Source organism: Echeneis naucrates, chromosome 10 (assembly GCF_900963305.1).
Source record: "Echeneis naucrates chromosome 10, fEcheNa1.1, whole genome shotgun sequence".
NCBI classification, from domain to species: domain Eukaryota; kingdom Metazoa; phylum Chordata; class Actinopteri; order Carangiformes; family Echeneidae; genus Echeneis; species Echeneis naucrates.
The window spans coordinates 15,141,344-15,164,306 of record NC_042520.1 but is presented as its reverse complement, the minus strand read 5'-3'; the positions used below and the strand labels follow the sequence as shown (position 1 = coordinate 15,164,306).

At 41.4% G+C, this 22,963-nt stretch overlaps 3 protein-coding genes across 3 annotated transcripts; 1 reads left to right on the top strand and 2 right to left on the bottom strand.

The window, feature by feature from the left end:
- Positions 1-441: 441 nt before the first annotated feature.
- On the bottom strand, positions 442-4,574 carry rab9b (RAB9B, member RAS oncogene family). The gene is made up of 2 exons (XM_029512389.1): positions 4,504-4,574; positions 442-3,615 (listed from the first exon to the last, which is right to left on the bottom strand). The coding sequence occupies exon 2, from the start codon at positions 3,536-3,538 to the stop codon at positions 2,927-2,929; it is 612 nt and encodes a 203-aa protein (XP_029368249.1). The 5' UTR covers positions 3,539-3,615; positions 4,504-4,574; the 3' UTR covers positions 442-2,926.
- Positions 4,575-5,588: 1,014 nt separating this feature from the next.
- pofut4 (protein O-fucosyltransferase 4) lies at positions 5,589-9,212 on the top strand. The gene is made up of 5 exons (XM_029511734.1): positions 5,589-5,717; positions 5,894-6,239; positions 6,375-6,755; positions 7,383-8,005; positions 8,170-9,212. Exons 2-5 carry the CDS (start codon positions 5,901-5,903, stop codon positions 8,318-8,320), a joined length of 1,494 nt encoding a protein of 497 aa, XP_029367594.1. The 5' UTR covers positions 5,589-5,717; positions 5,894-5,900; the 3' UTR covers positions 8,321-9,212.
- Positions 9,213-9,600: 388 nt separating this feature from the next.
- On the bottom strand, positions 9,601-22,014 carry znf185 (zinc finger protein 185 with LIM domain). Its single transcript, XM_029513307.1, has 28 exons — positions 21,867-22,014; positions 20,864-20,932; positions 20,472-20,589; positions 20,040-20,144; positions 19,924-19,950; positions 19,778-19,846; positions 19,642-19,689; positions 19,477-19,548; positions 19,301-19,381; positions 19,060-19,110; positions 18,797-18,919; positions 17,779-18,711; positions 17,336-17,401; positions 17,157-17,219; positions 16,860-16,934; positions 16,569-16,643; positions 16,305-16,385; positions 15,897-15,956; positions 15,716-15,769; positions 15,381-15,440; positions 14,816-14,866; positions 14,664-14,708; positions 14,408-14,455; positions 13,742-13,807; positions 13,530-13,601; positions 13,348-13,398; positions 12,967-13,054; positions 9,601-9,696 (listed from the first exon to the last, which is right to left on the bottom strand). The coding sequence occupies exons 2-28, from the start codon at positions 20,880-20,882 to the stop codon at positions 9,601-9,603; spliced, it is 2,697 nt and encodes an 898-aa protein (XP_029369167.1). The 5' UTR covers positions 20,883-20,932; positions 21,867-22,014.
- Positions 22,015-22,963: the final 949 nt, after the last annotated feature.

Here is a 22,963-nt window from a genome sequence, read left to right as displayed (position 1 = left end):
CCACTGTATGCAAATCATACGCAATCTCCTTTTTATTGAAGGGAAAATAAAACCTGTGCATGCTTAATATTCTTTTTTAATGAGGAGGAAATAAACAGCACTTACTGCCTCTTAGGTCCCAGACAAGCTTGTGCAATCAATGACATTCAAGGTCTTGTGTGATGAAACTCAAACAATGTGTATCTTGGAGATGTATTTGACTTGTGTTTTAATTTATGTCTAAGAAATAATCTCAACATTTCTTGTTTATGATTGAAAATATTGGAACTTGTGTTGCTTGTGGCCAAGTGAATGAAGGAATGTTAAAAAAAAAAAAAAAAGACATTTAAGTTACCTATTTTAGTCTAAAAAATGTTTTCACACTTGAAAGTATTTTTAAAGCCATTTACTTTCATGGATTTTCAAGGCATCAGCAAAAAAACAGCAGACATTGTGTCTCCATTTGGTATCTCGCGTGTTTTATTTGTAGCCAAGCACTGGAGAGTATTCACTGCTTTGCCAGCATGTTGGCACAACCAGTCTTATCATCCACAGTGCAAAAAGAGGAGACAGGGAAGTTGTCCATTAGAGCAACACATAATCAAGATGAATGGTCTTAATTTTACAGAGCTAAAATCACACTCGCAGGATGAGCACAGAGTGAACAGATGTTCACTGTCATTTTGTATATTATTATAAAATGAATGCCCTTTGCAATTTACATAAGCCATTGAGATAGGGACAGCCCAAAGAAATACATTTTTACATTCATATATATTACAGAACGATTAAAAAAATACTGTCATTAGACTGGGTTGCAGTGACATAAAAAAGCAACATGAGAGCAACATGTAGTAATATGCTACAAGCTTGTAAATATTTCAGGTAAACATTGTTGGAGGCTACATAATCTGGACAGGATACTGAAATGGTACAATGAGGAGACAATGTATTCTTTTTAACCTAGATAGCAGTAACATTGACAAATGACAAACTGACAGCCCTCATTATTGCTTTGAATTAATGTAGGCTAACAGGTGCATTTTGCTGAAATGCCCAACGCTCTTCACTCACACACATCACTTTTACCCATGATCATATAGACAAGCTTATTATAGGCCAAAATAAAAACAAAGGAGCATGTAACAAACCAAAAATGACAGTTCCTGATTGGCTTCCATTCACTTTCACAGTGAAAGTCTTGTAATCTTACCCTTTCGCATACATACTGAAATATGTTGATTTGACTTGAGAGAACTGCACAAAACAAAAAGGTGAGATCCAATGTGGCTTGGTGCAATCGGAAGGTGAAAACATTTTCTTATTTATGCAACAAGTTTGGTTGTTTGAATAGTGCCAGTATACAATACTGATCAAACAGCCAATAAAATACTGATAAGAATGAATTTTAAACTCAGTTTGAAGCAGTGAATGTCAGACATGCTTTCTAAAACCACAGGCAAACAACACTGTCCACCTGCCCACAGAGGTAAAAACCAAAGGGACCAACTCATATGCACCTGTGGCAGGTAAACGGGTATGTAGAAACACTGAAATAAAAGTACCATCCAGACTGCCACGTGTAAACGCCATGAAGTTAGCACACAGTTGTAAGTTTCATATGAATAGTGCTAGAATAGGAGAAGTGGTGCACACAGTAATAATAGCATTGTCCTTGTGCTCATGCTATTTCTCATTCAGATGAGACCTAGACTGACCAGACTGACAGCACAAGGAGTATGTAATATATCAGCAGAGGAGACTTTCAGAAAAGGCAAAGTTTAGGACTGGAATGGTAAGGCCTGCCACGCACACAAAAAGGCAGAAACCAGGTAGCATGCCATAATTATGTAACTCATGTTAAAATGTATAATAATTGGAACTTCATATACACATCAGAACTTGAATCAGCCCCTGATCAAACCCAGAAGCCTAAAATGAAGATCAGACAATAATGTTTAACGATAAGAAGTCAATGATGGAAATGTCCTCAGAAAAATGGGAGCAGTATTATTTCTAAACTTTGAGAAAAACTGCACCGAATATTATAAAGCACACCCATGTGACGAAATCACAGGAAACAAATATGATCTGACAATGCCTTGCTCATGCACCTGATACCTCTGTCTACACAAACGTGCTGGGGTAATAACTCGATTAATCATATGAATAAGAGCAACACAATAGGTTGTACCTGATGCTTACAGTCAGGGCTGTAAAATTAAAGCTTGCATTCCCTTCCCATTGTAGACAAATAAGGTTATCTTCCTTTTGAGTGCAGTAACTATTTCACATTCTCGTACCTTGAATCACACTGGCCATTGTACTGATGTCAGGAGTTCTCAATCATAATATCTGCATTAAAAACACCATCACTTGGGGCCATAGAAAATACATAAGCTCTCCAGCAACTTCTGCCTAAATATGGAGGGGAAAAAAAGAAGGCATTGTTGCTGTCACTCTTTCTAAAACCCTGGAAAATAAGGTCATGGCCAGAAAGTTGAACAATTAAAAGACCAACTTGATGTTGCTGTACCAACGAGTGTGCTCTTCAATAGAGAACTGGTGTTATGCTCGCCTCTGCTAGATCATTTGGGTTTCAATTTATTTTTATTCAAATAAATGCTTTGAAAGCCCTGTTTGATAAAACTGCTGCAAAGGCAGACAAAGCCGAAGCTGTGTAAAAAGATTTTTGTGCAACACTTTTGAAAGCAGACAAAGTACAAAGAATGAGTGTGCCTGTTACAGAGTGCCTGTACCTTGGTTAGAGCAATAATTCAACAATCTAAACAACAGATAAGTCCGTGACACAGCCCTCCTCAGAGCAGCTGTATCTTATCCATACCTTCAGAGGTTTCAGATATCAGTACCTTGTACCTATATTATCTGTACCACAAACAAGTTTCAGCCGGACAGAGTAAGACAAGGTGTATTCACACCTGACCAATCAGCAGCAGGATGTGCGAGAGGTTTTGCGGTTGCCATGGAGATCAATAGTACTACTCAAAAGGGCATGGTCAACCTGGTCCTCAGCAGCCAGAACCTCTCTGACAGCTGCCTCAAATGCAGCTGTGACATTAGTGTCATCCTTAGCACTGGTCTCAAAGTAAGGACAGCAGCCATTCTCTTCACACCAGGCCCGTGCTTCATCTTCCCCCACCTCCCTCTGTTCCATGTCTACCTTATTCCCAAGTACCACGAAAGGGAACCCCTCAGGGTCTTTAACGTCTGAGTAGTACATGAACTCCTTTTTCCAGCAACCAAGGTTTTGGAAGCTCTGCAGATCATTCACAGCAAATGTGAGCAGACAACAATCTGCACCTCGGTAGAAGGGCGTACGCAGGGACTTGAAGCGCTCCTGACCTGCTGTGTCCCAAATCTGAAGAGTGACCAGGCGCCCGTCCACCTCCAGGTCCCGGTTGAGGAACTCCACACCAATGGTGTGAAAGGACTGGGAGTCGAAGCGGTCTGTGACATAGCGGTTCATCAGGGAGGACTTGCCCACTCCACCATCCCCCAGCAAGATCACCTTCAGCAGCAGGCTCTTCCCGCTCATCATGCTCTCTCCCACCCAGAAAGGCCCGCTCACTGGGTTACAACCCTTCACACCAGGTGACAGACCAGGGTATATTTAACCTTAAAAGAGGAAGAAAGACAAAGTTGACAATTTAGTCAACAATCAAAATGAGAAATGTAAATCATCACAGGGCATTGGGCCATGACCGATACTGATTTAAGAAGAAAAAAAAAGTCCACCAAGGTTTTCACCTAGCTGATGATTCAGAGCACATTGCTCAGGGAAAAATAACTTTTTACACAAAAAACAAAGGCCCAAGAGTGGTGGTGGACTCGGGAACAGGATCACTCTGAGGGTGAATGACCCCGTTGTCTTCCAAAGGTCTCTGGCTGAATTACAGAGGGGGCTCAAACCCAGACGGCTTCAGCCTTCATGTTTACATGACACACTGATCCTGACTCATGACTGTAATACTACGGCTGGCCGAGCTGTAATGAAAAGGTGCCGACCATGGCGTGGACCAAATATATTACCCTAAAAGATAAAAGACAACATTTGTCACATCATGTTTCTAACAGGCAGTGCGCTTTAGTTGAACGCCAACAAGAACAAGGGCGAGTCGGGATCGAGCATCGACTCTGCACCTGCGCAGATTACACACAATAAACAGGCTGCCGGCTAAAAGTCTCTTCAAACAGCCTCGTCTGTGGTCTCGGTGAAACTGTGCTCTGGGTGATTGATTGCAAAAGTCAAACAAGAACCGAGAGAAGCGAGAGACCTCTAAACAAAAACTTCCATGCATCTGTTGAGTTGTGTGACCGCCGATCATGCATCGCAGCAAGCTAGCCGGCTAGTCAGCTGCCTTGTTGACATCATAGCCTCGACATGCTAACAATTAGCTGCTGTACATTTGCCATTCAAAACTATTAAAAGCGTTTAAAGCAACAGCAAAAAAAGAGAAAAGCCGCACTGGAGTGACACGTCCGACACAGTTTGTTTTGGCTCACCCTGCTGCGGTAGTTGGTGCGGGTCTCCCTGCTGCCCCGCATCTGACTGAGATTGATTGTCGGGACGTGCGCGCACCCGTCCACGAGCTGCACGTGCACGCCGCTCCCGCGACCAGGAAGCGGTCCAGGCTCCAGTCCGTGTCAGACATCTCTGGGATGCCTTCAGGAACGGGCCAATTTACTGTGGCGACCTCACGTTCCTCTTACTGAGTCTGAGTAAACACATTCAGTCAGCTGTGGTGCCTAAACATAAATCTGAGATACTTCTTTACTTATTCGAACATTTCACTTCATTTCACAGAGGGAAATCTTGTGTAGAGGAATTTAATCTATCCTATGAAATGATTGCTGACCTCTAGCCAATCATTTACTTGTTTTCCTTTTCTGATTTTTTTTAAGAAGACACATATTTCAGAAATCCTCTTCTTTAAATTCAGTGGTTTTGATGTTTTTACTGGTTGAATAAGACAAGCCTAAACAGGGAGTGTGTAACTAAAATGAGAAAATAACAATAAAATAAAAAGCTCGACAGAAATAACCTTTAATACACGTCCCAAAAATGCTACCAGTTATGTTGTGAGTATTTGCAACACATTTGTGTATTTAGTTGTCTTGTGTGATCATTTGTTGGCAAAAGTTACAAATCCACAGTTACCAAACCATTAAATTAAAAACTGTGCTCCAAGCTAATCTGTAAGCAACAAGGAACGCCTGCTCTTTTAGTTATTGAAATCTTAAAAAATAAAGAAAAAAGAAACACTCTCAAATATAACTTGCATTTAGTTGAAAAATAATCTTATTTAGGTTAGTAAGTTCAAACCCAGGGAAGGAAAGCAAATGGAATAATAGAAAAGTACTGTTGTTGTACTTGTTTTTCTAGTTTTACATCTGCTAGGCACTCTGGTTTATATTTGCCGAGGAAGCTTTATTTCAAAGTTTAGAAAGTGTTTTGAATAAGTTCATTTTAAATCTATGTTACAGTGTGCCACGTTCAAAGACGTTCGGAGAAACCTCGACTCCAGGAGGCGCTGTGAGGCCTGAGATGAGTGTACGAGCCGCAGAAGAAGAGAGGCAGAGCCGTAGAAGAAGAACCCAGCTGTTTTCAGTCCCTCTGTCAGGGAGCATCCCGCAGTCTCCTCTCCTCTCCTAAACAACTTTTAGTTTTGCAAGAATAAAGGAAATCTCCCCTCCATGTGTGTGCTGCAGTGACAGAGGTAGGAAACCGGGCGGACACGTATTTATTACTGTACTGTGCCCGTGAAAACAAATTCGTTGCCAGAAGAAAGAAATGAACCAGTATGCTTCATATTCTAGATGCATTTCATTTATTTCCTCCAATCTGAGCATTTTTCTGTCTCCAAAATCAGTTCTTTGTCTTTTTTTTTTTTAGTTTGCAGATGGCAGGAAGGCGCAGGCTGGTGTCCTGTATCTGTCTGGGGCTCTTTGGTGTCCTGTGCTGGGTATGGGTTTCCTTTGCTTCCTTTCCAGACGATCAGCTGCCCCTGGAGGCTATGGATGCAGCAGAGCGAGCAGCCTTTCAGCCCCAGAGTGCCCTGTCAGAGATGGAGTTCACCTCCATCAGCTCATACAGAGGACCAGGCAACAGTGACCGGCGCAGCAACAAGGAGCTTCCCATCATCCTCTGGTGGAGCGGGGGATTGTTTCCACACTTTCCAGGTGACACTGAAAGGATCGACTGCGTCACGTCCTCCTGCCTCGTCACAAGCAACCGCAAGGTATCCCGGATATTGAACTTCTCAGTGCCTTCTACTCAAAGTTTTAGTTCGGACAAAGAGAAGATGCATGCACTCATTAGAAATAATTATCACCCCAAGCTGTCCTGCAATTAATTTTGAGTTTGATCTTGAAAGGTCCAGCTGTACAAGCGGACAGCATCCATCATCTTTTATGGGACAGACTTCAGGGCATATGAAGCACCGCTCCCTCGTCTCCGTCACCAGACCTGGGCTCTGTTCCATGAAGAATCACCCATGAATAACTACATCCTCTCCCATGGACCAGGAATCAGGCTGTTCAACTACACTGCTACGTTTCGCAGGGAGTCCGACTACCCTCTGACCCTTCAATGGCTGCCCTCTCTGGGCTACTTGCTGAAGCCAGCAGCCGTGTCCTTGCAGGAGAAGAACCGCCTGAGGAGGGCGGGCCTGGCTCCTGTGCTTTACATGCAGTCTCACTGCGATGTGCCATCAGACAGAGACAGATACGTCAAGGAGCTGATGAAGTACATTGAGGTAAGGGGGCAAAAGAGGTCTTTCACGACCGTGTTCACAAATGACTGATGAGATCTATATGGATTACTAGCAGCAATTTGTATGCCAATGGAGATTAAATTTTCCAATAAATTGCTATAATGTACAAGACATCAAAGTTTTACATGCTTTAGTATTTCTGCCTCAAAAATTACAGTTAGAGAGCAGACTGTGACCTTTCCAATGAAGCTTTAGGAGTAAGATCATCAAGCAAAATATGTGACATTTAAAAATGAGCTGAAGTAGTACACATCCTTTTAAATGCCTTGTTTCATATCTTTTTTTTTTTCTTTTTTTTTAATATGGCCACCCATAAAAACACAGCCAAATGTTTCGTCTTTAGCTGAGCATTTGCCGCTTACACATATCTACACACAGTAGCAGACTGTGCGCAGGAGCACTAACACTAGCACAGCCGAAAATCATTTGAAAATGTTGCTGTAAACATTGATCCTATTTCCCATCAGGTAATTAAATGTGAGATTATATCTAGTCAGGGTTTTATGAGAAATGTAGTCAATTAAATGCTTGTCCTTGTCTAATTAATATTGTTTTTCCAAACGTCCCACCACATGACTCCTTTGCCTCTCATTATTTCTGTCCTTGTAGGTAGACTCTTATGGGAAATGCTTGAACAACAAACCTCTTCCTGAGCAACTGGAGGACACAGCCACCGCTACTGGCGAGGAACCTAGATTCATGAATTTTGTGGCACGCTACAAGTTCCACCTGGCCCTGGAAAATGGGCTGTGTCCAGATTACATGACTGAGAAGCTGTGGCGACCTCTCCATCAGGGCTGTGTGCCTGTCTACCGAGGCTCATCTGTGGTTGTAGACTGGATGCCGAATGACCACTCTGCAATAATTATTGATGACTTCCCCTCCCCAAAAGCTCTTGCTGATTTCCTCAAACGACTTGACGAGAATGACAATGAATATGCCAAGTATTTAGAGTTTAAGAACCCCGGGCGAATTACCAATACCCGCCTGCTGGAGGCTCTGGAGACTCGTGAGTGGGGCGTTAATGACATGAGTAAACCCAACTACCTGAATGGATTTGAATGTTATGTGTGTGGCCAGGAAAATGCACGCCTTGCAGCAGAACGAGCATATAGGAAAGCACCTCAGAAAAACCAGCCTCCTTTGCCCAAAATGGCAGATAACTCTCACATGGGATGCCCATTGCCCAGCCCTGGGTATGGAGATGTCCAAGACTTACCTGCAGACGATGGGTGAGTTTGTCGTCATTTATTCAATATGCTAGTTGTGACATCCTGCAACATTGTGGTTTGATGTGAATGTCGATGCTTGGAGGGATGAGAAGTCAGTCTATTTTAATTGTCTAATTAAAATATCCTCTGTGATGAGTCTAATCTGTTTGTATATCTGTCTGCAGATGGTTGCAAATATGGCCTCAGGATTACTGGCAGAGCCTTGACCAGGCAGAAGGGCTGGAGTCTCTGATAAGACATAACGAGTCAGACCCTTCACTGCTGTGGAAGCACATCCAAAACATAGCTGTGAGCAGAGCCAGAGGAAAACACTGACCCAGGCCTTGATACTAACACAAGAATGAGCACATCCATATTACAGGAGTGTCCCAAACTATGCATCAGTGCAGTTTCAATGAGGGAATGAAGCAGAAATACTCATATCTCTGCACCTGAGCCAAAACTCTTTTTCTCTGATGAGCAGTTTAGTTAAATTCTTAACATATTTTGTTACTGGATTCTGCTGATGTTCTACTTTTGTCCTTTATCCAAAGTTCAGTAATGGAGAAATTAATGTTTAAGAGATCTATATGCTAATACTTTTTTTTTTTTTTTTATTACTTGCCATTGTTGCCCTTACCCTGCATTTCATTGTTAACGTTAACTGCATGCAGCGCAGTTGTTCCAGACATACACATTGGCATTGGAGGCCCATTTTCATTGGACTGGGACAAAGCCAAAGATTTGTCCTCTGTAGCAAAGGAACTGTGCCTAACTGAGTGTGAAAACCATCAAGATGGTAGCCACTGAACTGCATTAGCCCCTCTGCAGCTACTTAACAGGTAGCTGATGGTTATTAGCTGAAGTCACATTTAGGTACAAAGCTATTTTAAGTGACTCTGTGAGGAAGACATTATCTCACCAAGGATGGGAGATTGTAAAGTAAAGCACACCTCCCAGAGGGAAACCACCACTGCTTTTGTAGACTTTCTATTGTACTTACAATCACACTTTGTACTCTGATTGTATTTCAATCATCTTCATGTGCAATAACACTTTTCTTTAATATGTAACTGTAGGAGACTCCAGATGAATCTCATGTGTCTCATGGGACATTACTTTTGTATCACATATTTATACCAGGATCATTTATATCATTTTATTTTGTTAACAAAGCGTCACACATGTGAAAACACTATTTGTACCAAGCAAAATAAACATTTTTAATAACAAACTCAGTTTCTTCAATAGCTACTGTTGCAAAATTTTAATAATATCCCCCATTTGCCAGTATTGGTCTGTTCACAGCACATTGTGTAGCACAGATTTATCCTTCATAGTCTACTGAGGCAGGTAAAACTTTCACCACCAAGAAAACACAAAACAAAAACTTGTATAAAATATGTAAGAAATTAGAAATTTGTCCTAATGCAAGAATCAATTAAGCAATCACGCCGTACATTATAACAGTTTCTGATCACCCTGAATCACCGAAAAGTTCAAACTGAACAGTGTACAAACTTTGCCAAAGACTTTTTCCTCACTTTATATGCAGATAAACCACAAGGGAAGCAGGAGAGAACAAGAGATTGCTGAGGATGTTTTGTTAATCAGTCCTAAATGTTGGAGTAGCAGCTTTCACAGTGGACTTTCCCACCGTGTAGGAACATGCTGAAGAGAAGGTCCCCCATGGGCTTACTGCACACATCACACTGAGGAATAATGAGAATGCCATTAGAACGTTTCATTAAAAAAAAGAGTGTAGAGAGATTTTTATACTTGAAAGTTAAGTCACACCAAAGTGATGATAAAAAATGTTATGAATAGTTTGATATTTTGGAAAATTGGCCTTGCTCATAGATCCTTCATATCATATCCTTCAAGTATGAAGTCAGTTAGCTCACTACTGGGATAATGGTAATGGGGAGAAACTGCTATCCTGGTTCAAAATTAACTCCTGCAAAGCGCAACGTTAACATCACATTTGTATACTGGTGCTGTTGTGTTTTTACATTAGTCAGTCTTATCACCATTGTGCTACTAGACACTAATCTGGTACAAACAAACACAATGTTAAGTGTTTTTATACTGAATTGGGGCTGTTGGTCAGAGTTGTTTGTTTTGTTTTGTTTTGTTTTTTTTGTTTTACATTAGAGAGTTTTTTTTACAGTTTTTACACCACTCCAAGATACTCATCACTGATGTATATGCAGGATTAATTTATGGTACAGACACGAGTACTCGGGCTAAAAATGTGATTAACACATCAATCAAAATCACGCACCATTTCTGAAGGTGAACAGAAGATCATTTCTTTAGGGAGGCATGTTCAACACCTTAGAGGCCAATAAATACCATATTACACCTCCAGTGAAATTGTATCTGACCAGCCAGATTAATTACCTTGAAGCAGGCAGGGTGACAGTTGATGTTCAGGTGCTCAATAGTGATCTTTGCATCATTGCCCACCTGCTCTCCACAGTACGTGCATGTGGATGACAGCGAGCCACTGGGGAAGGCAGAGCAATTGAGACAGGTTAGTTTGGCCACTGATGCAGAAAGGTCTTGTGCAACCGCAGCTCTTTCTGGTTAAACAACCTGTGACCTTTTCTGTCCTGTGAGGGAATTTAAGAAGTGTAAATAATCTTTTCTTGTCCCTGCTTAGCCTTCTAATGAGCAAGCTTGGTGGAATTTCTGCCCCACTGCCTACACCTATCAAGTTCCATTTAAAACAGGTTCAGAAACTTGTGTTGTAGGCTGGAGTTCAGTGAATGAGATGCTTTAAGAGTAACTGATGGCATGATATCAAACAATCTACTACCAAACTATCAAAAACTACTAAAAAAAAACCTTCAGATGAAAATGTGCTTGCTAAAGAGAAGTTGGAGTTGAAAAGATAGTAGAAAGTTGAAAAGATAAAGGTTTAAGTCTATGTGTAAGCACCAAACAGTTTTAAAGTGCGATTGCTTTGTGATGTTTAGTGTAGTTTATAAATGGAAGTTTCTGAAAGGAGTTGAATAGTCATCCAAACGATAAAGTAAGCTGGAGGTGTCAGCTGATAAGAAAATCGTGAAACATTTCAACTGAGAGATGCAACAGATATGAAATGATTTAATTTAACTTACCGGGAATAAGTGGCTGGGCTACTGTAAGAGTAACTGCTTGAGCTTGATGTTAAATTATTTGACCCACTGTTGAAACTAGCACAATAAATACATCATCATTAGAGCAGTGTTTATTCAGCAATATATTTTAATCAATACTGTTGTTTTGTTTTTTGTTTTCTTGACTATGTAAATAAGGTAGTGATCTTACTCATCGATTTCATCTCTGGCATTATGCAAGGACAGCTCTGTTGTATTGACATACTCCTTCACATAGACAAATCCCCTTGAACACAAACAGGTGAAGGAAGGATTGAATTAATAGCCACCGTTTAAAGAGATATAAGTTGCCGCTTAAATGAAAAAAAAATAAATAAATAAATCCCTCACTTTTTGGTTTCAGGTTCTTCTGTTTCAACACGCTCATCTTCTATCACAGCCCTTGAATAAGTTTCAAAGCTGGAGAAAGAACACAGCAGTGTTAGTTGTCACTGACAACAGCAGTGTGATGGCTTTTGCAGAGGAGCTCTACATCTGTCAAATGTAACTCAAGAGATAATCATTTTCTGCCATCACTTGTTAATGGCATGCTGTTTAACAGGCTGTGATTTGACAAAAGGACATCTCTAATACACATCATTAATCTGACATCTGGAGGCTGATAATTGGAGGGAAGGAAATGAGGGCAAATTGAAAGACAATGGGAGAGCAGATCTTTTAATTTAGACTCAGTAACAGAGTTAACAGAGACAGGAGACTATCTCACCAGGTGACGTAACAGCTAACCTCAGACCACGAGTTTAGTATCAAGTGAATACAGCTGCTCTCCCTCAGGGTAAGGCCTGCCTTCCTCACATTGTCTAAAACTGCTAATGTGCGGGGTGATAGTGTGACAGAAGCCCACGTGATGTAAGAATTCAATATTGATCATTTGACATTAAATTGATTTAATTAGATTAGATTAGATAAATTGAACCCACAGGAAAATGTTATTTCCATGCTTTAACCTGTCGTTGTTTTAAATTTCGAGTCAAAAAAGAAAAAACGAGTGCGGTACAAAAAAAGTGTCTTTAAAGAAGAAAATAAACTGACCAAATAGTAGAAAATACCACTCAGGAGACACAGTTGCATTATACTGTGAACAAGATCATAAACTTACCGATCCATAGCGGGCTCTGGTTCACTGTGTATGTCTCTGGAAAGTAAAGAAAGCTGTATTAGACTTTTACTGCAGCCTGTAGTGCCAAATAAGCTGGTCAGTACCCGACCAACAAGAATACTCTGGTTTTTATGAGTATAAAGCTGATCTGTCTAACTCACAGCTCCAGAGGGGCTGTGGTTTATTGACCAGGTGTGGTCGGTTCTCTTTTGTACGGCAGCATTTCCTCATCCTGAGCCCTCCTCCTAAAGCACTGTGATCACTAACATCCACCTACATGCCTCTAACTCTCCCCTTTCCTTCTAATTGCTGAATCATAAGATGGAACTTTGAAGAGACTTGAAAGCTTCTCCTAACCTGATAGTGGTGAAGGTTGTGACTGTCTGCGTCTGTGTATCCTCAGGGCTACAAAACAGAGGACATTCCTGAATTATAATAAAGTCTGGCAGCAGAGATAAAAAAAAAAACATTTGACAGTATTCAAGTTAAAAAAACAAGAAGTTGAGAATAACTTGATTATTCTCTGAGTGAGCCATGAGGAACTTGTGTTTAGCTCACTTTCAATTAAATGGTTGACAGCCACTGAATTTTAAAGTGCTATAATCACATTCTGCTAAAATGGTACAAAAAAATAAAAGCGCTTTAATATGCATTTAATGAGCTCAGCTGCAGCAGAGATACCTTTCCTCCACCTCCTCCACCTCCTCCTCCTCCTCCACCTCCTCCTCCTCCTCTCCTGTGGTGGTCGCGATAGTATAGACAGTAGGCGATGTCCACCTGTCCCATGGGGAGTCGTTCTCAGAGGACCTTCAGGACAAACAACGACATGGTAGCATGACAGGATGACGAATTCACAACACGCTGAATATTGTTGTAGAAAAGGCTGAAAGGGGATCTGTTTTTGACAGCTGTGAGGGAAAGCTGAAACAAATATATACAGTACCTGACCTATTTTCATGAGCGCCAGTGCGCAATGTCTTCTGGCTCAATGAGTAGATGCTACAAAAGCCCAGTTACTTCACTGTAGTGAAAGGGGAGGAGGTTGTGGGAATAAAAGGAGCATATATGCACCCTGAGCTTTTAACAAAGACATGACTTACTTTTTCTCAAACCTGATCACCGTCTGTTGGCCTTCCGGCTCAGGCTCTTCGCTAAGGGAGGACACACATTGAAAGGCTTTTAGCATGTAATGGACGTGGATGGGTGCATGTACTGTAGATGAATGAAACACAGTCAGGCGCAATGTGTGGAGGTGTATGAATAAATCGAAATGAGTCATCACCTTTCCTCTGGGACAATATGCTGAGGTGTGCTGGTTTCCCATGTGTGTGCCCATGACCGCTTAGTGCGGAGACTGGAGAGAGAGATAGAGACTTGATGTGACACCGGTAGCATGTTTTGTTTGAGAAAATGATTTCTGCAGGACCACATTGTTAATTTCCTCCACATCTCTCACTCACACATTCATTACACAAATGTGCAGAAAGTTAATACCTTCTGGTCTCAGTGTTGATGGGGAGGACGTCATCTGCGAGGGATTTGAGTGCATCACTGCCCATACTGTCAATCACACGCACACAGAAGGGATCAAAGCAGATGGGACACACACACAGACTTTATGTGAAGAAGGTTTTGTTTTAATTTAGATTTGTTGATAGGTAAATGCAATGCAAAGCAAGAAAACTTTCTTTAGTTTTCTAATTTCAGGATACTAAAGGAGGAATTTGCTTCTTTTGTTTGTTTTAACATTCAGATTAAAATTATGAGTGAAAAACATCAATTACATGTTTTGAGTGGTTGGTCAAACAAAATAGTTTGAAAATATCTCCAATAAACGAAAAAAAAAAACTTTTTTTTTTTTTTTTCCTGTAACTAACAATTATTTCTACTACTAATTCATTTGACGATTATTTCCTCCATGAATTGACCTTTTATTTCATTTATTAAATTTAGTGGCGAGTGTCCATCACATCTTCCCTGGACCAAACATGATAGTCCAAAAACCCAAAAATCTCAAAATCCAATACTTTAAGACCAATTTTCTTCAATTTTAATCATAGTAATTTAATATTTAATTTACTGCTAAAAACTTTTTTACTGTTGCCTTATTTGCTTATTTATATCTTAGGTTAAAGAGTTAAATAAAGACAATCAACTTACTTTATTTCTGGACTTGGTTCCTTGTTCTCCAATGAGGTCTCTGGTGCACTGAAGAAATAAAAGTAAATCAATTAAATCAACACAAATCTATTATTAGATTTACTCTGGCCACAGTGTGGTCTTCTTAAGAATAATAATTATTAATATAAATATAAATTGAGGTAGTCATGGTAAAGAGGACATTATGTAGTAACATGTTTGAATCATTTGTGGCCCGATAGAAAACAAGAAAAATTTGCATTATTCTTCCTGTTACCTGTTGATGGAAATATCTGCGAGGGGCTGCAGCAGGTCAGACGTGCTGCAACAGAGAAAAGTGGCTCATAATCAGACGCTGCTGCATTATGCATGCCAAGATGATATCTGGCTGGCTGGAAAACAGTCACAGTTCCAAACCAATATGATTACCTGTTAGGGGATGTGGTCCCTATCGGATATGGATCAAACGGATCAGCCGAGCTGAAAAACAATTTCACACTGATTTCACTCTCAATTGTCAGCATGGCCCATCTTGTGTTGGAAGAATTCTGATCACAATGACTCATAATGGAAAGATTTAATGCAGTTTGAATGGTAAACAGAAACACGGAGCAGCCCTGGACCAGACTCCATAAAAAAATCTGAATGTGGATGTCTTTGCCAAATGGAAAGACTGGCCAAGTGCTGAATGGCAAAACCAGGAGTTCACATTTCCTTTACCTAAAATGAACCCAGGCTGGATAATACTAAATATTAAATATTAATATCAGTCGCACATAACAAATCATTATGTCAATTCAATTTGCAGATAGCATCATTTGTTGAAAATGCATTTTATTAATCTCATTAAACTTGATGAAGTGAGATTATGTCTTGCAATTGAATCCATTTGTTAAGCAAATGCGATTTTTTTCACTCGGTGTCAAAAACATTTACATATATATTACATACACTGTAACACAGCCCGCATGTGTGCTGACAGTAAATAAACTACCTTGATTCAGTGACTGTAGTTGTCACACTTGTGCTCCAAAGCTCTGCATTGTCCTCTTCACTGCACAAAGACAGAGGGGCAGGAAAGCAAAGAGGGTGGGGCAGATGAATGGCACGATGCAGAGCGAAAAGAGGCCAAGTAAAGGTTAGTGTGGTTCTCCTCATACACAATTTACACTGCCAGTCCATTACAACAGCCTGAACTATATAATAAGCAGGAAAACCACCTGAATTCAGTACACAACCGACTTAGTATGCGTGTGTGCATGTGCATGTGGATGTGTGTGTGTGTGTATGCATGTGTGTGCATGTGTGTGTGTGTGTGTGTTTCCATACCTTCTGTCAGTAATGATCATAGTTTCGGTGGTTACAGTGACTGGTTCTGTGGAGCTAACAGAGAGACACACGGCTCAGTATAAATCATTACAAGGCAGTTCTGAATTGAATGCATTTCTTCGCAGCAGCAGCTCTGCATAGATAGTTAATTGTTTAAGAGCAGCCTGTCATCTCCCTCTACCTTTGTGTTTCTTTGGCTGTCTCATCTGTCTGCTTCTCCTCTTCTCGCTGCATGCTGAGGCTGGCAGAGACAAAACAAAGCCGCAATACTAATCAGTACAGAACATTCTCCTCTATTTCCAGTCGGCGGCAGATAAGACGTGGCTCTCCATTTCAAAGTATTACTCAGTCACTTCAGGAATCTGCAGCTTTCGTTTCCATCTAACATGAGGGTTGAAATAGATTGCTGGGAGTAGTGGAGCCCTGATTTATGGATCAAACTTGAGGCGGATGGAGTTTATTAAAAATTTTAAAACCTCGGGGATCTGAGTTTTTTGCTCCCCGTCTTCCCTCTCCATCTGTAGTGATAAAAAATTATGTTACGCAAGAATAGGGACCAGCGGGCAGCACACGTCTACCTCATTCTCACCTGTGTGGCTCTGAGCTGATTAAAATGACATCATCAGCCAGGAGGTCCAGCTTGCCACTGGGCTTCACTTGCTCTGCCTCACTAGAGAAATCAAACACAGAGGTCAAACATTTTCTCAAACTCCAGTGAGCTAAGTCAAGGCAAAGCTTCAGCTTACTACACAAAACAGAACTATTGATGATTTTCTACTGATGAAAGGATAATTCTTTGCACAAGTCATGACTTTTTATTCTTGGCCTGGGTGGAAAAGAGTTCTTCTTTTACCTGTCTTGTCCACTGAGCAGATCCAGACTCCAGCGTCCTGGGCTTGGGGGAATGGGCTCTGCTGACTCCTCTGAACTGCAGAGGCAATAAAAAGTAGAGGAAGAGGAAGTGGAGAAGATGATGAACAAAGGGGGATTCTGGAGTCAGGGGAGATCTCAGAGCAAGAGAAGGCCATTTGTGGTTGAAGAAGGGCAGAACATTTCAAGCCCGACAGTGCCACCTTGTGGCCAATATCCACATGGTTACTGAAGGGAGTGTTGCATAATTAGTGAGGACAGATTTTTAACAAACCTATCGTTGAGATCCAGGAGATTGTCTGTTATTAGGTCACACTTGATGAGTGCTAGTGCTGGCTCCTCTTCAACACTGCAGAGAGGACAAAAATCAGTGCAACTGCTTTGGCACACAAACACTCGTCTCTCTATGTTACATTGCCACATTAGGGAAGATGAATTAGGAACACCCTCTTAGTTTTAGGCACCTAAAATAAGATGTGGCATACTTTGTTCTCACTCTGAAGTGAACACACTGGCAGTATCTTAATATTTGTTTTCCTGCCAACCAGGTAGGAAGTTGCTTGTTTTCTACCTGCTCTGAGTATCCACCAAATCTCCATCTTCCTTTGCCAGCTCTGGCTCATCGTCCTTGAAGCTGGAAAGGGAATAAACTCTGATTATAAGATGGCATGTTGTTAAGGCTGGAGGCACTAAGTAATTGCCATGGTAATTTTTTTTTCTGCTGCTTTCACCCCTTTCTTTTTCCAGTACCTGGTTGAGCTTGTGTCAAAAGAGATGAGAGAGTCATACAAGGCGGTGTGTGTGTCAACACTGGAGCTGGGAAAATAGATGAAGAACAAACATATGACATTCCATTCTGGCTTTCAGCCACATGTGTGAAAGGGATGAGAGCAAACATATCACAGGTATAAACAAAGAGAACAATCTGAGAGCTTATTTAAAGCTTTGCTTAGCAATAATGATTTTCAGTACTTATAAAATAAAAGTGTTTTTACAAACGTTATATCATTACTGCAGTTATAAATATATGTCATAGTCTTGCAGTGGAAGAAGTGAATAGGTAGTTAAGGGAAAGTAAAAAAAAATGCTGAAGAAAAGTAATGAAAGTATTGTTTTTTTTTTTTCACTTTAAGTGTATGAGCAATACTTTGCATAACTGATATGTAGACGACTTTGATGAGTGAAAATCTTACCTCGGCTCTGGAGACTGTTTAGATGCCAGCTCTGTGTCTGGTTCTGGCTCTGATTCCGGTCCTGGTCCTGGTGCTGCTGCTGGCTCGATTTGTGGTTCCAGTTCTGGTTCTGGCTCTGATTCTGGTCCTGGTCCTGGTGCTGCTGCTCGCTCGGTTTGTGGTACCAGTTCTGGTTCTGGCTCTGGTTCCGGTCCTGGTCCTGGTGCTGCTGCTGGCTCAATTTGTGGTTCCAGTTCTGGTTCTGGCTCTGGTTCCAGTCCTGGTCCTGATGCTGCTGCTGGCTCGGTTTGTGGTTCCAGTTCTGGTTCTGGCTCTGGTTCCAGTCCTGGTCCTGATGCTGCTGCTGGCTCGGTTTGTGGTTCCAGTTCTGGTTCTGGCTCTGATTCCAGTCCTGGTCCTGATGCTGCTGCTGGCTCAACTTGTGGTTCCAGTTCTGGTTCTGGCTCTGGTTCTGGTCCTGGTGCTGTTGCTGCTGCTGACTCCGTTTGGGGTTCTTGTTCTGGTGCTGGTGCCGGCTCCGGTTGTGGTTTTACTTCCAGTTCAGGTTCTGTCTTCACTGTGATTGCTGTGACAGTAGACAGTGGAACAGGTGAAAGCGGGACAGTTGGTATTGGAGTAGGCGATTCTAGGGGGGCTGGAGCCGGGGTGGGACATTCTGCAGAGGCTGCCTCTGCAGCCGCTGATGCTGGGATGAGTAGAACCAGAGGGGTGTGGGCTTGCTCAGAAACATCTGAATCCTTCATTTCTGCCTCAACATGCAGGGTGAGTTCAGGAAGGGGAGTGGCCACCTTGGTGCACCCTGGTTTCATGTCTTCAGATGGGTCTTCAGTGACAGATACTGAGGTGAGGTCTTTGCTCACAGGATCTGGTGAAGTCTCCTCCACCTTTGGAGCCGTTGGTTCAACAACAGCCATTTTTGCACTGATGTCAGCTCTGTGAACAACCGAGACAATGAACAAAATTGAAAGAACAGAAATCTCACGTTGCATTGGAAACAGAAACATTGAATAGGACTTACATTTTCCTTGGTCTGGGCTGAGGAGCAGCAGCCGCAGATGTGACAGGTTTGATTGCGGAAGGAGGTGGAGAACTGGCAGGTGCTGGAGCTGTGGCGTTGTCATCTTCATCAAAAATCTCCACCCTGCACATTTGTGGCCAAGCACACAGGTGCATATGCAAAAATTCATGAGTTGGGTGTGCAAAACGCACAAAATGAGATTAAGATACAAACATTTGGTTGTTCTTCTGGCCAGTGTCAAATATATTAGAGGAAGCATTTACCTTTTAGCCACAAATGATGAAGTGATGGTGTCAGGTGCTTTTTCTTTGGACCTGCAATTTTTCCAAAGACAGCTTTCTTAAATTCTTCCAAAAATTCTCCCAATGTATAACAATATCAAGTAAAAAGTTCGATTTCTGTTGCTACGTTTTAATATGTAGTCAATTTCTTTTATAATTTAAGATAGCATGACAGTTTAAATTAGCATAAGGAAATAAAAAAAAAACGAACAAGCATACGCACTCATATTTCTTAGCAGCAGAAAGCACATAAGAGCGTTGTTTGGCTGCAGATTTGTTTAGGACACTGTTGGCTGCCTCTGTCCTGTGAGATGCATCATTGACATGTTGATGTAATCTTGATCTTTCCTGAGCATGTGACTTAAAATTGGATGGGCCTCTGTACGTGGGGAGTCTTACCGTTTTTCCTGCTCCTCCGAGCTAAACAGGCTTTCTGGGCGCTCTGAAGTGGGCCTCACAGTGTGGGGGGCTCTGAGCAACAGAAGCATAAATATAAAACCAATAAAAACCCATCCTTACTCAGCTGTCAGCATTTCACATGGAAACTGATTTGTGGTCACTCACATCCTTTTGTAGCTCTCTGTAGGTTTTTTGTTGAATTTTGTTGTCCCACTGCAAAAAAAACAAAAACAAAAAAACAGTGACGCACAACACTCGGCACACGATTAACTGTGTTCATTTGGGAAAGAGGAACTCTCACCTGAAACCATTAGATGTTGTAGATGTTGATGATGATGCTGGCTTGTCATCCAATTTTGTGAAAATGCCTCTGAAAAACAAACAGTCCGAGTTGATTTAGTGTTGATGCCCCATGCAGTGGTCAGATAAGGTTAGGACAAGTCTTACCTGATGAGGAATCCTGATGTTGGTGCGCTAAAAACCAAAAAGACACTTTTGGTGAGATTTTTGTGAGGTTGGAAAGTGATCTAAATAACTGAATGGCATGAGGAAGCTCCGTCTACCTTTCAGTGTCAGGCTTCGGTGGCAGGGTGGGTTTTGTTGGTGAAGACACTGGACTGGTCTCAGCTGGGGCTCCATTTACACGGGCGGCTCTTACTTCTGCTAGCCTGCAAAGACAGATACTTATTTTAAACAAAGGAAATTTTTTAAAATGAAGGTTGTTAGAGAATACTGATGTCTTGATAATACTTGTGAGAATGTCAAGGCCTTTTGTTTATTAGTTTATCTGGTTGCCTTTTCACTGTCCATTCATTGATTTTGTAAACTTTGTTGGTTAGAGACTCACTCCACTTCCCTAACATTTTATTGTGTATTTTTCAAAGTTAGAGATGAATTGAATAGCAGTAGCGGAGTTTTTCTTACTGAGTATTACTTTGGACACAATAATGGTGTAGCCCAAAACCTGACAGCCCTATTCAAAACACATGGTTTACCAGGGTTTCTCATCCTCCGCCTCAGCCTGAGGTTCATCACGACGCTGCAACCAGCTCGCATCTCCCTTCAGCTTGGTCCGCACTTTGGTCGTACGAAACACGGCTGCTCTGTCCCCCTCTGAGACGCAAACACAAGTGTGTCACACATACCCACATAGCATCTGAGATATTGCACACTGTATAAGACATAATGAAATCTGGATCACTGGCTGCATGATTCTCTTCCCCACTCTGGGCTGACACAACACATAATCCAACCACTTGTGTTTTGTATTAAATCAAACCAAGGACTGAATATAGATTTGCCACTCAGGCACGGAGACTTGCCCTCTGATGACGGCTGTTTTTGATTGGATGAACAAGTTATTACACATTCAGATCAGATCAGTCACCTTTTCCACTGCTTGACATCCTTCTTCTAGAGGTTTCTCTCTCTTCTTTGTTCTGTTTTCTTTACTGGCCTGGAAAAATAACATTGTCTTCACATTTTGATCAGTGACAGAGATTACTTTGAAGTGTTTGTTTTAACAGCAAATTTAAATCCATTATGACACAATCACTTTTGAAATTGTCCTTCCCACCCCAATTCTAAAGAAGAAATGTGCATTGGAAAGAATTTCACACTCTCATCCTTCAGACATGTGGCTCATCCTGTCCTACTACTTTCAAAAATGCAGCCATTTCCTAATGATGAATAGGAACCACAAAAATTCATGTTCACAATCATTTGTCTTTAGATACACATTACAACCATTAAGAATGACTTATATGATTAGGGAAAGTAATACTAGTTCCTATCACACGTATCCAAACCAAATGACCCCCATAGTTATTAGCAGTCAGAAATAAACAGCTCAAACACAAACATACTTCCAAGGGGAACATCAGAGAAGAAACAGAAGAAAGTACTAATGAAACACTGACAAGCACTCTCTCTCAGAGAGTAGACACAGGCCTATGCAAAATGATGGCGCACTGCCAAAGTCAGAATGCAGATATAATTTAGAAAACTCCTGGGGCTGGGAATTTGCTTCTTCTAAAGCAAAGTAGGATATTGTCCTGAATACTCATTACAGAAGAAATACACAGAATGGTCAGAAAGCATATCTATCTATGGTTTAACATGTAGGTCAACAGACAGATATAGATAAATGATTATTGAGCAAGAGCATTTAAGCCAGAGAGGCGTAAAACAGACAACTGCACAGACAAGCCATCATGGCCATAAAACACCTGGAAACATTTGAGTAAACAATGACTGTAAATAGTTTATATAGTAGGATTGAACTTTCTTTTCTGTTCTTCTTGCTAAAAGTCTAAATACAGAGGATATCCAAGACTATCTGCTGAATCATGTTGTGAATAACAAAAACATCTACCAGTCAGAGCACCTACCTGTTATCAACTTTATATCCAGCAGCAAAAAGTCCACACAGCTGAGTGAAGGATCAGTGACGGGCTGTTCCACTGAGCCTGACCGGTGTGAGCAAAGGGAAAGCCTTTCTCAGTCTGACAGGTGTTTCAGTCCCTCAGCTAGTGAACAGGTACGGGCGTGAGCACTAACAAGCCCAGCCAGTCAAGGGAGCTAGATGTGGGGTGGAGCAGTGTGTTTGTCTATTTGTGTGTGCGTGTGTAGGTGTGTGCATGCATAACAGATGTTGCTAAGAACTAACTTTTGCTTACTACATATGTGCTGTGTTAATGGCGGTAAGCAGGCCTCTACTTGTCACACAGGCGGCTGAGGCGAGCACGACAGCAAGGCACACGCAGACGCAGCCACTTGCAGAGACATCTCCGGTGGGAACTCAGTCTCTATGCTCTCTGGGCAGGGGATCCCAGGAAACACACACAGGATTATAATGAGATTAAAAACAAGACGCACAACTTCAACTGGGATAACAAACACAAACGTTTGTCCTCACACAAATAAAAATAATGTAGAGGTCAATCTGAGATTGTCTTCACTTTTGAAACATCCAGTTCTGAATATACAGCTTGTTTGTATCACCTAATGAGATTTAGTAAAGGCCACTTCTAATTTATTTGAACCTGCTGCTGAATATAAAGGCAGTACTAAATAAAATGTAAGCCTAAAGGCAAACAAACTGTTTTTCTCAATCTATGTGAAGGTCTGTGTTTGTACAACAGGAAGACAAGAAAACTATCAATCTATGCTCCTGCCAATTGTCCAACAATCAGCAAAAGGGTGTGAATAGATTTTGCAACACGTTGCGTATGTGGAAGAGGATATTAGCAAGTCTATGAGGCAAAGTTTCACTCCGCTGAGCACACAGCTAAACATTCAAGTCTATTATCTACATGGATCCCTCTCCCTCTCTCCCGTGCAACACAAAACCAGTCTGACGGCCTTGCCTGGTGACTCTAGACTCTTGCAGTGAATCATTTGGGTGCTGCTGGCATAGAATTAAAATGAGAATGCAAAATATCTGAACGTCATCTCCACCTCATTGCCACCACACCAAGACAGAGAA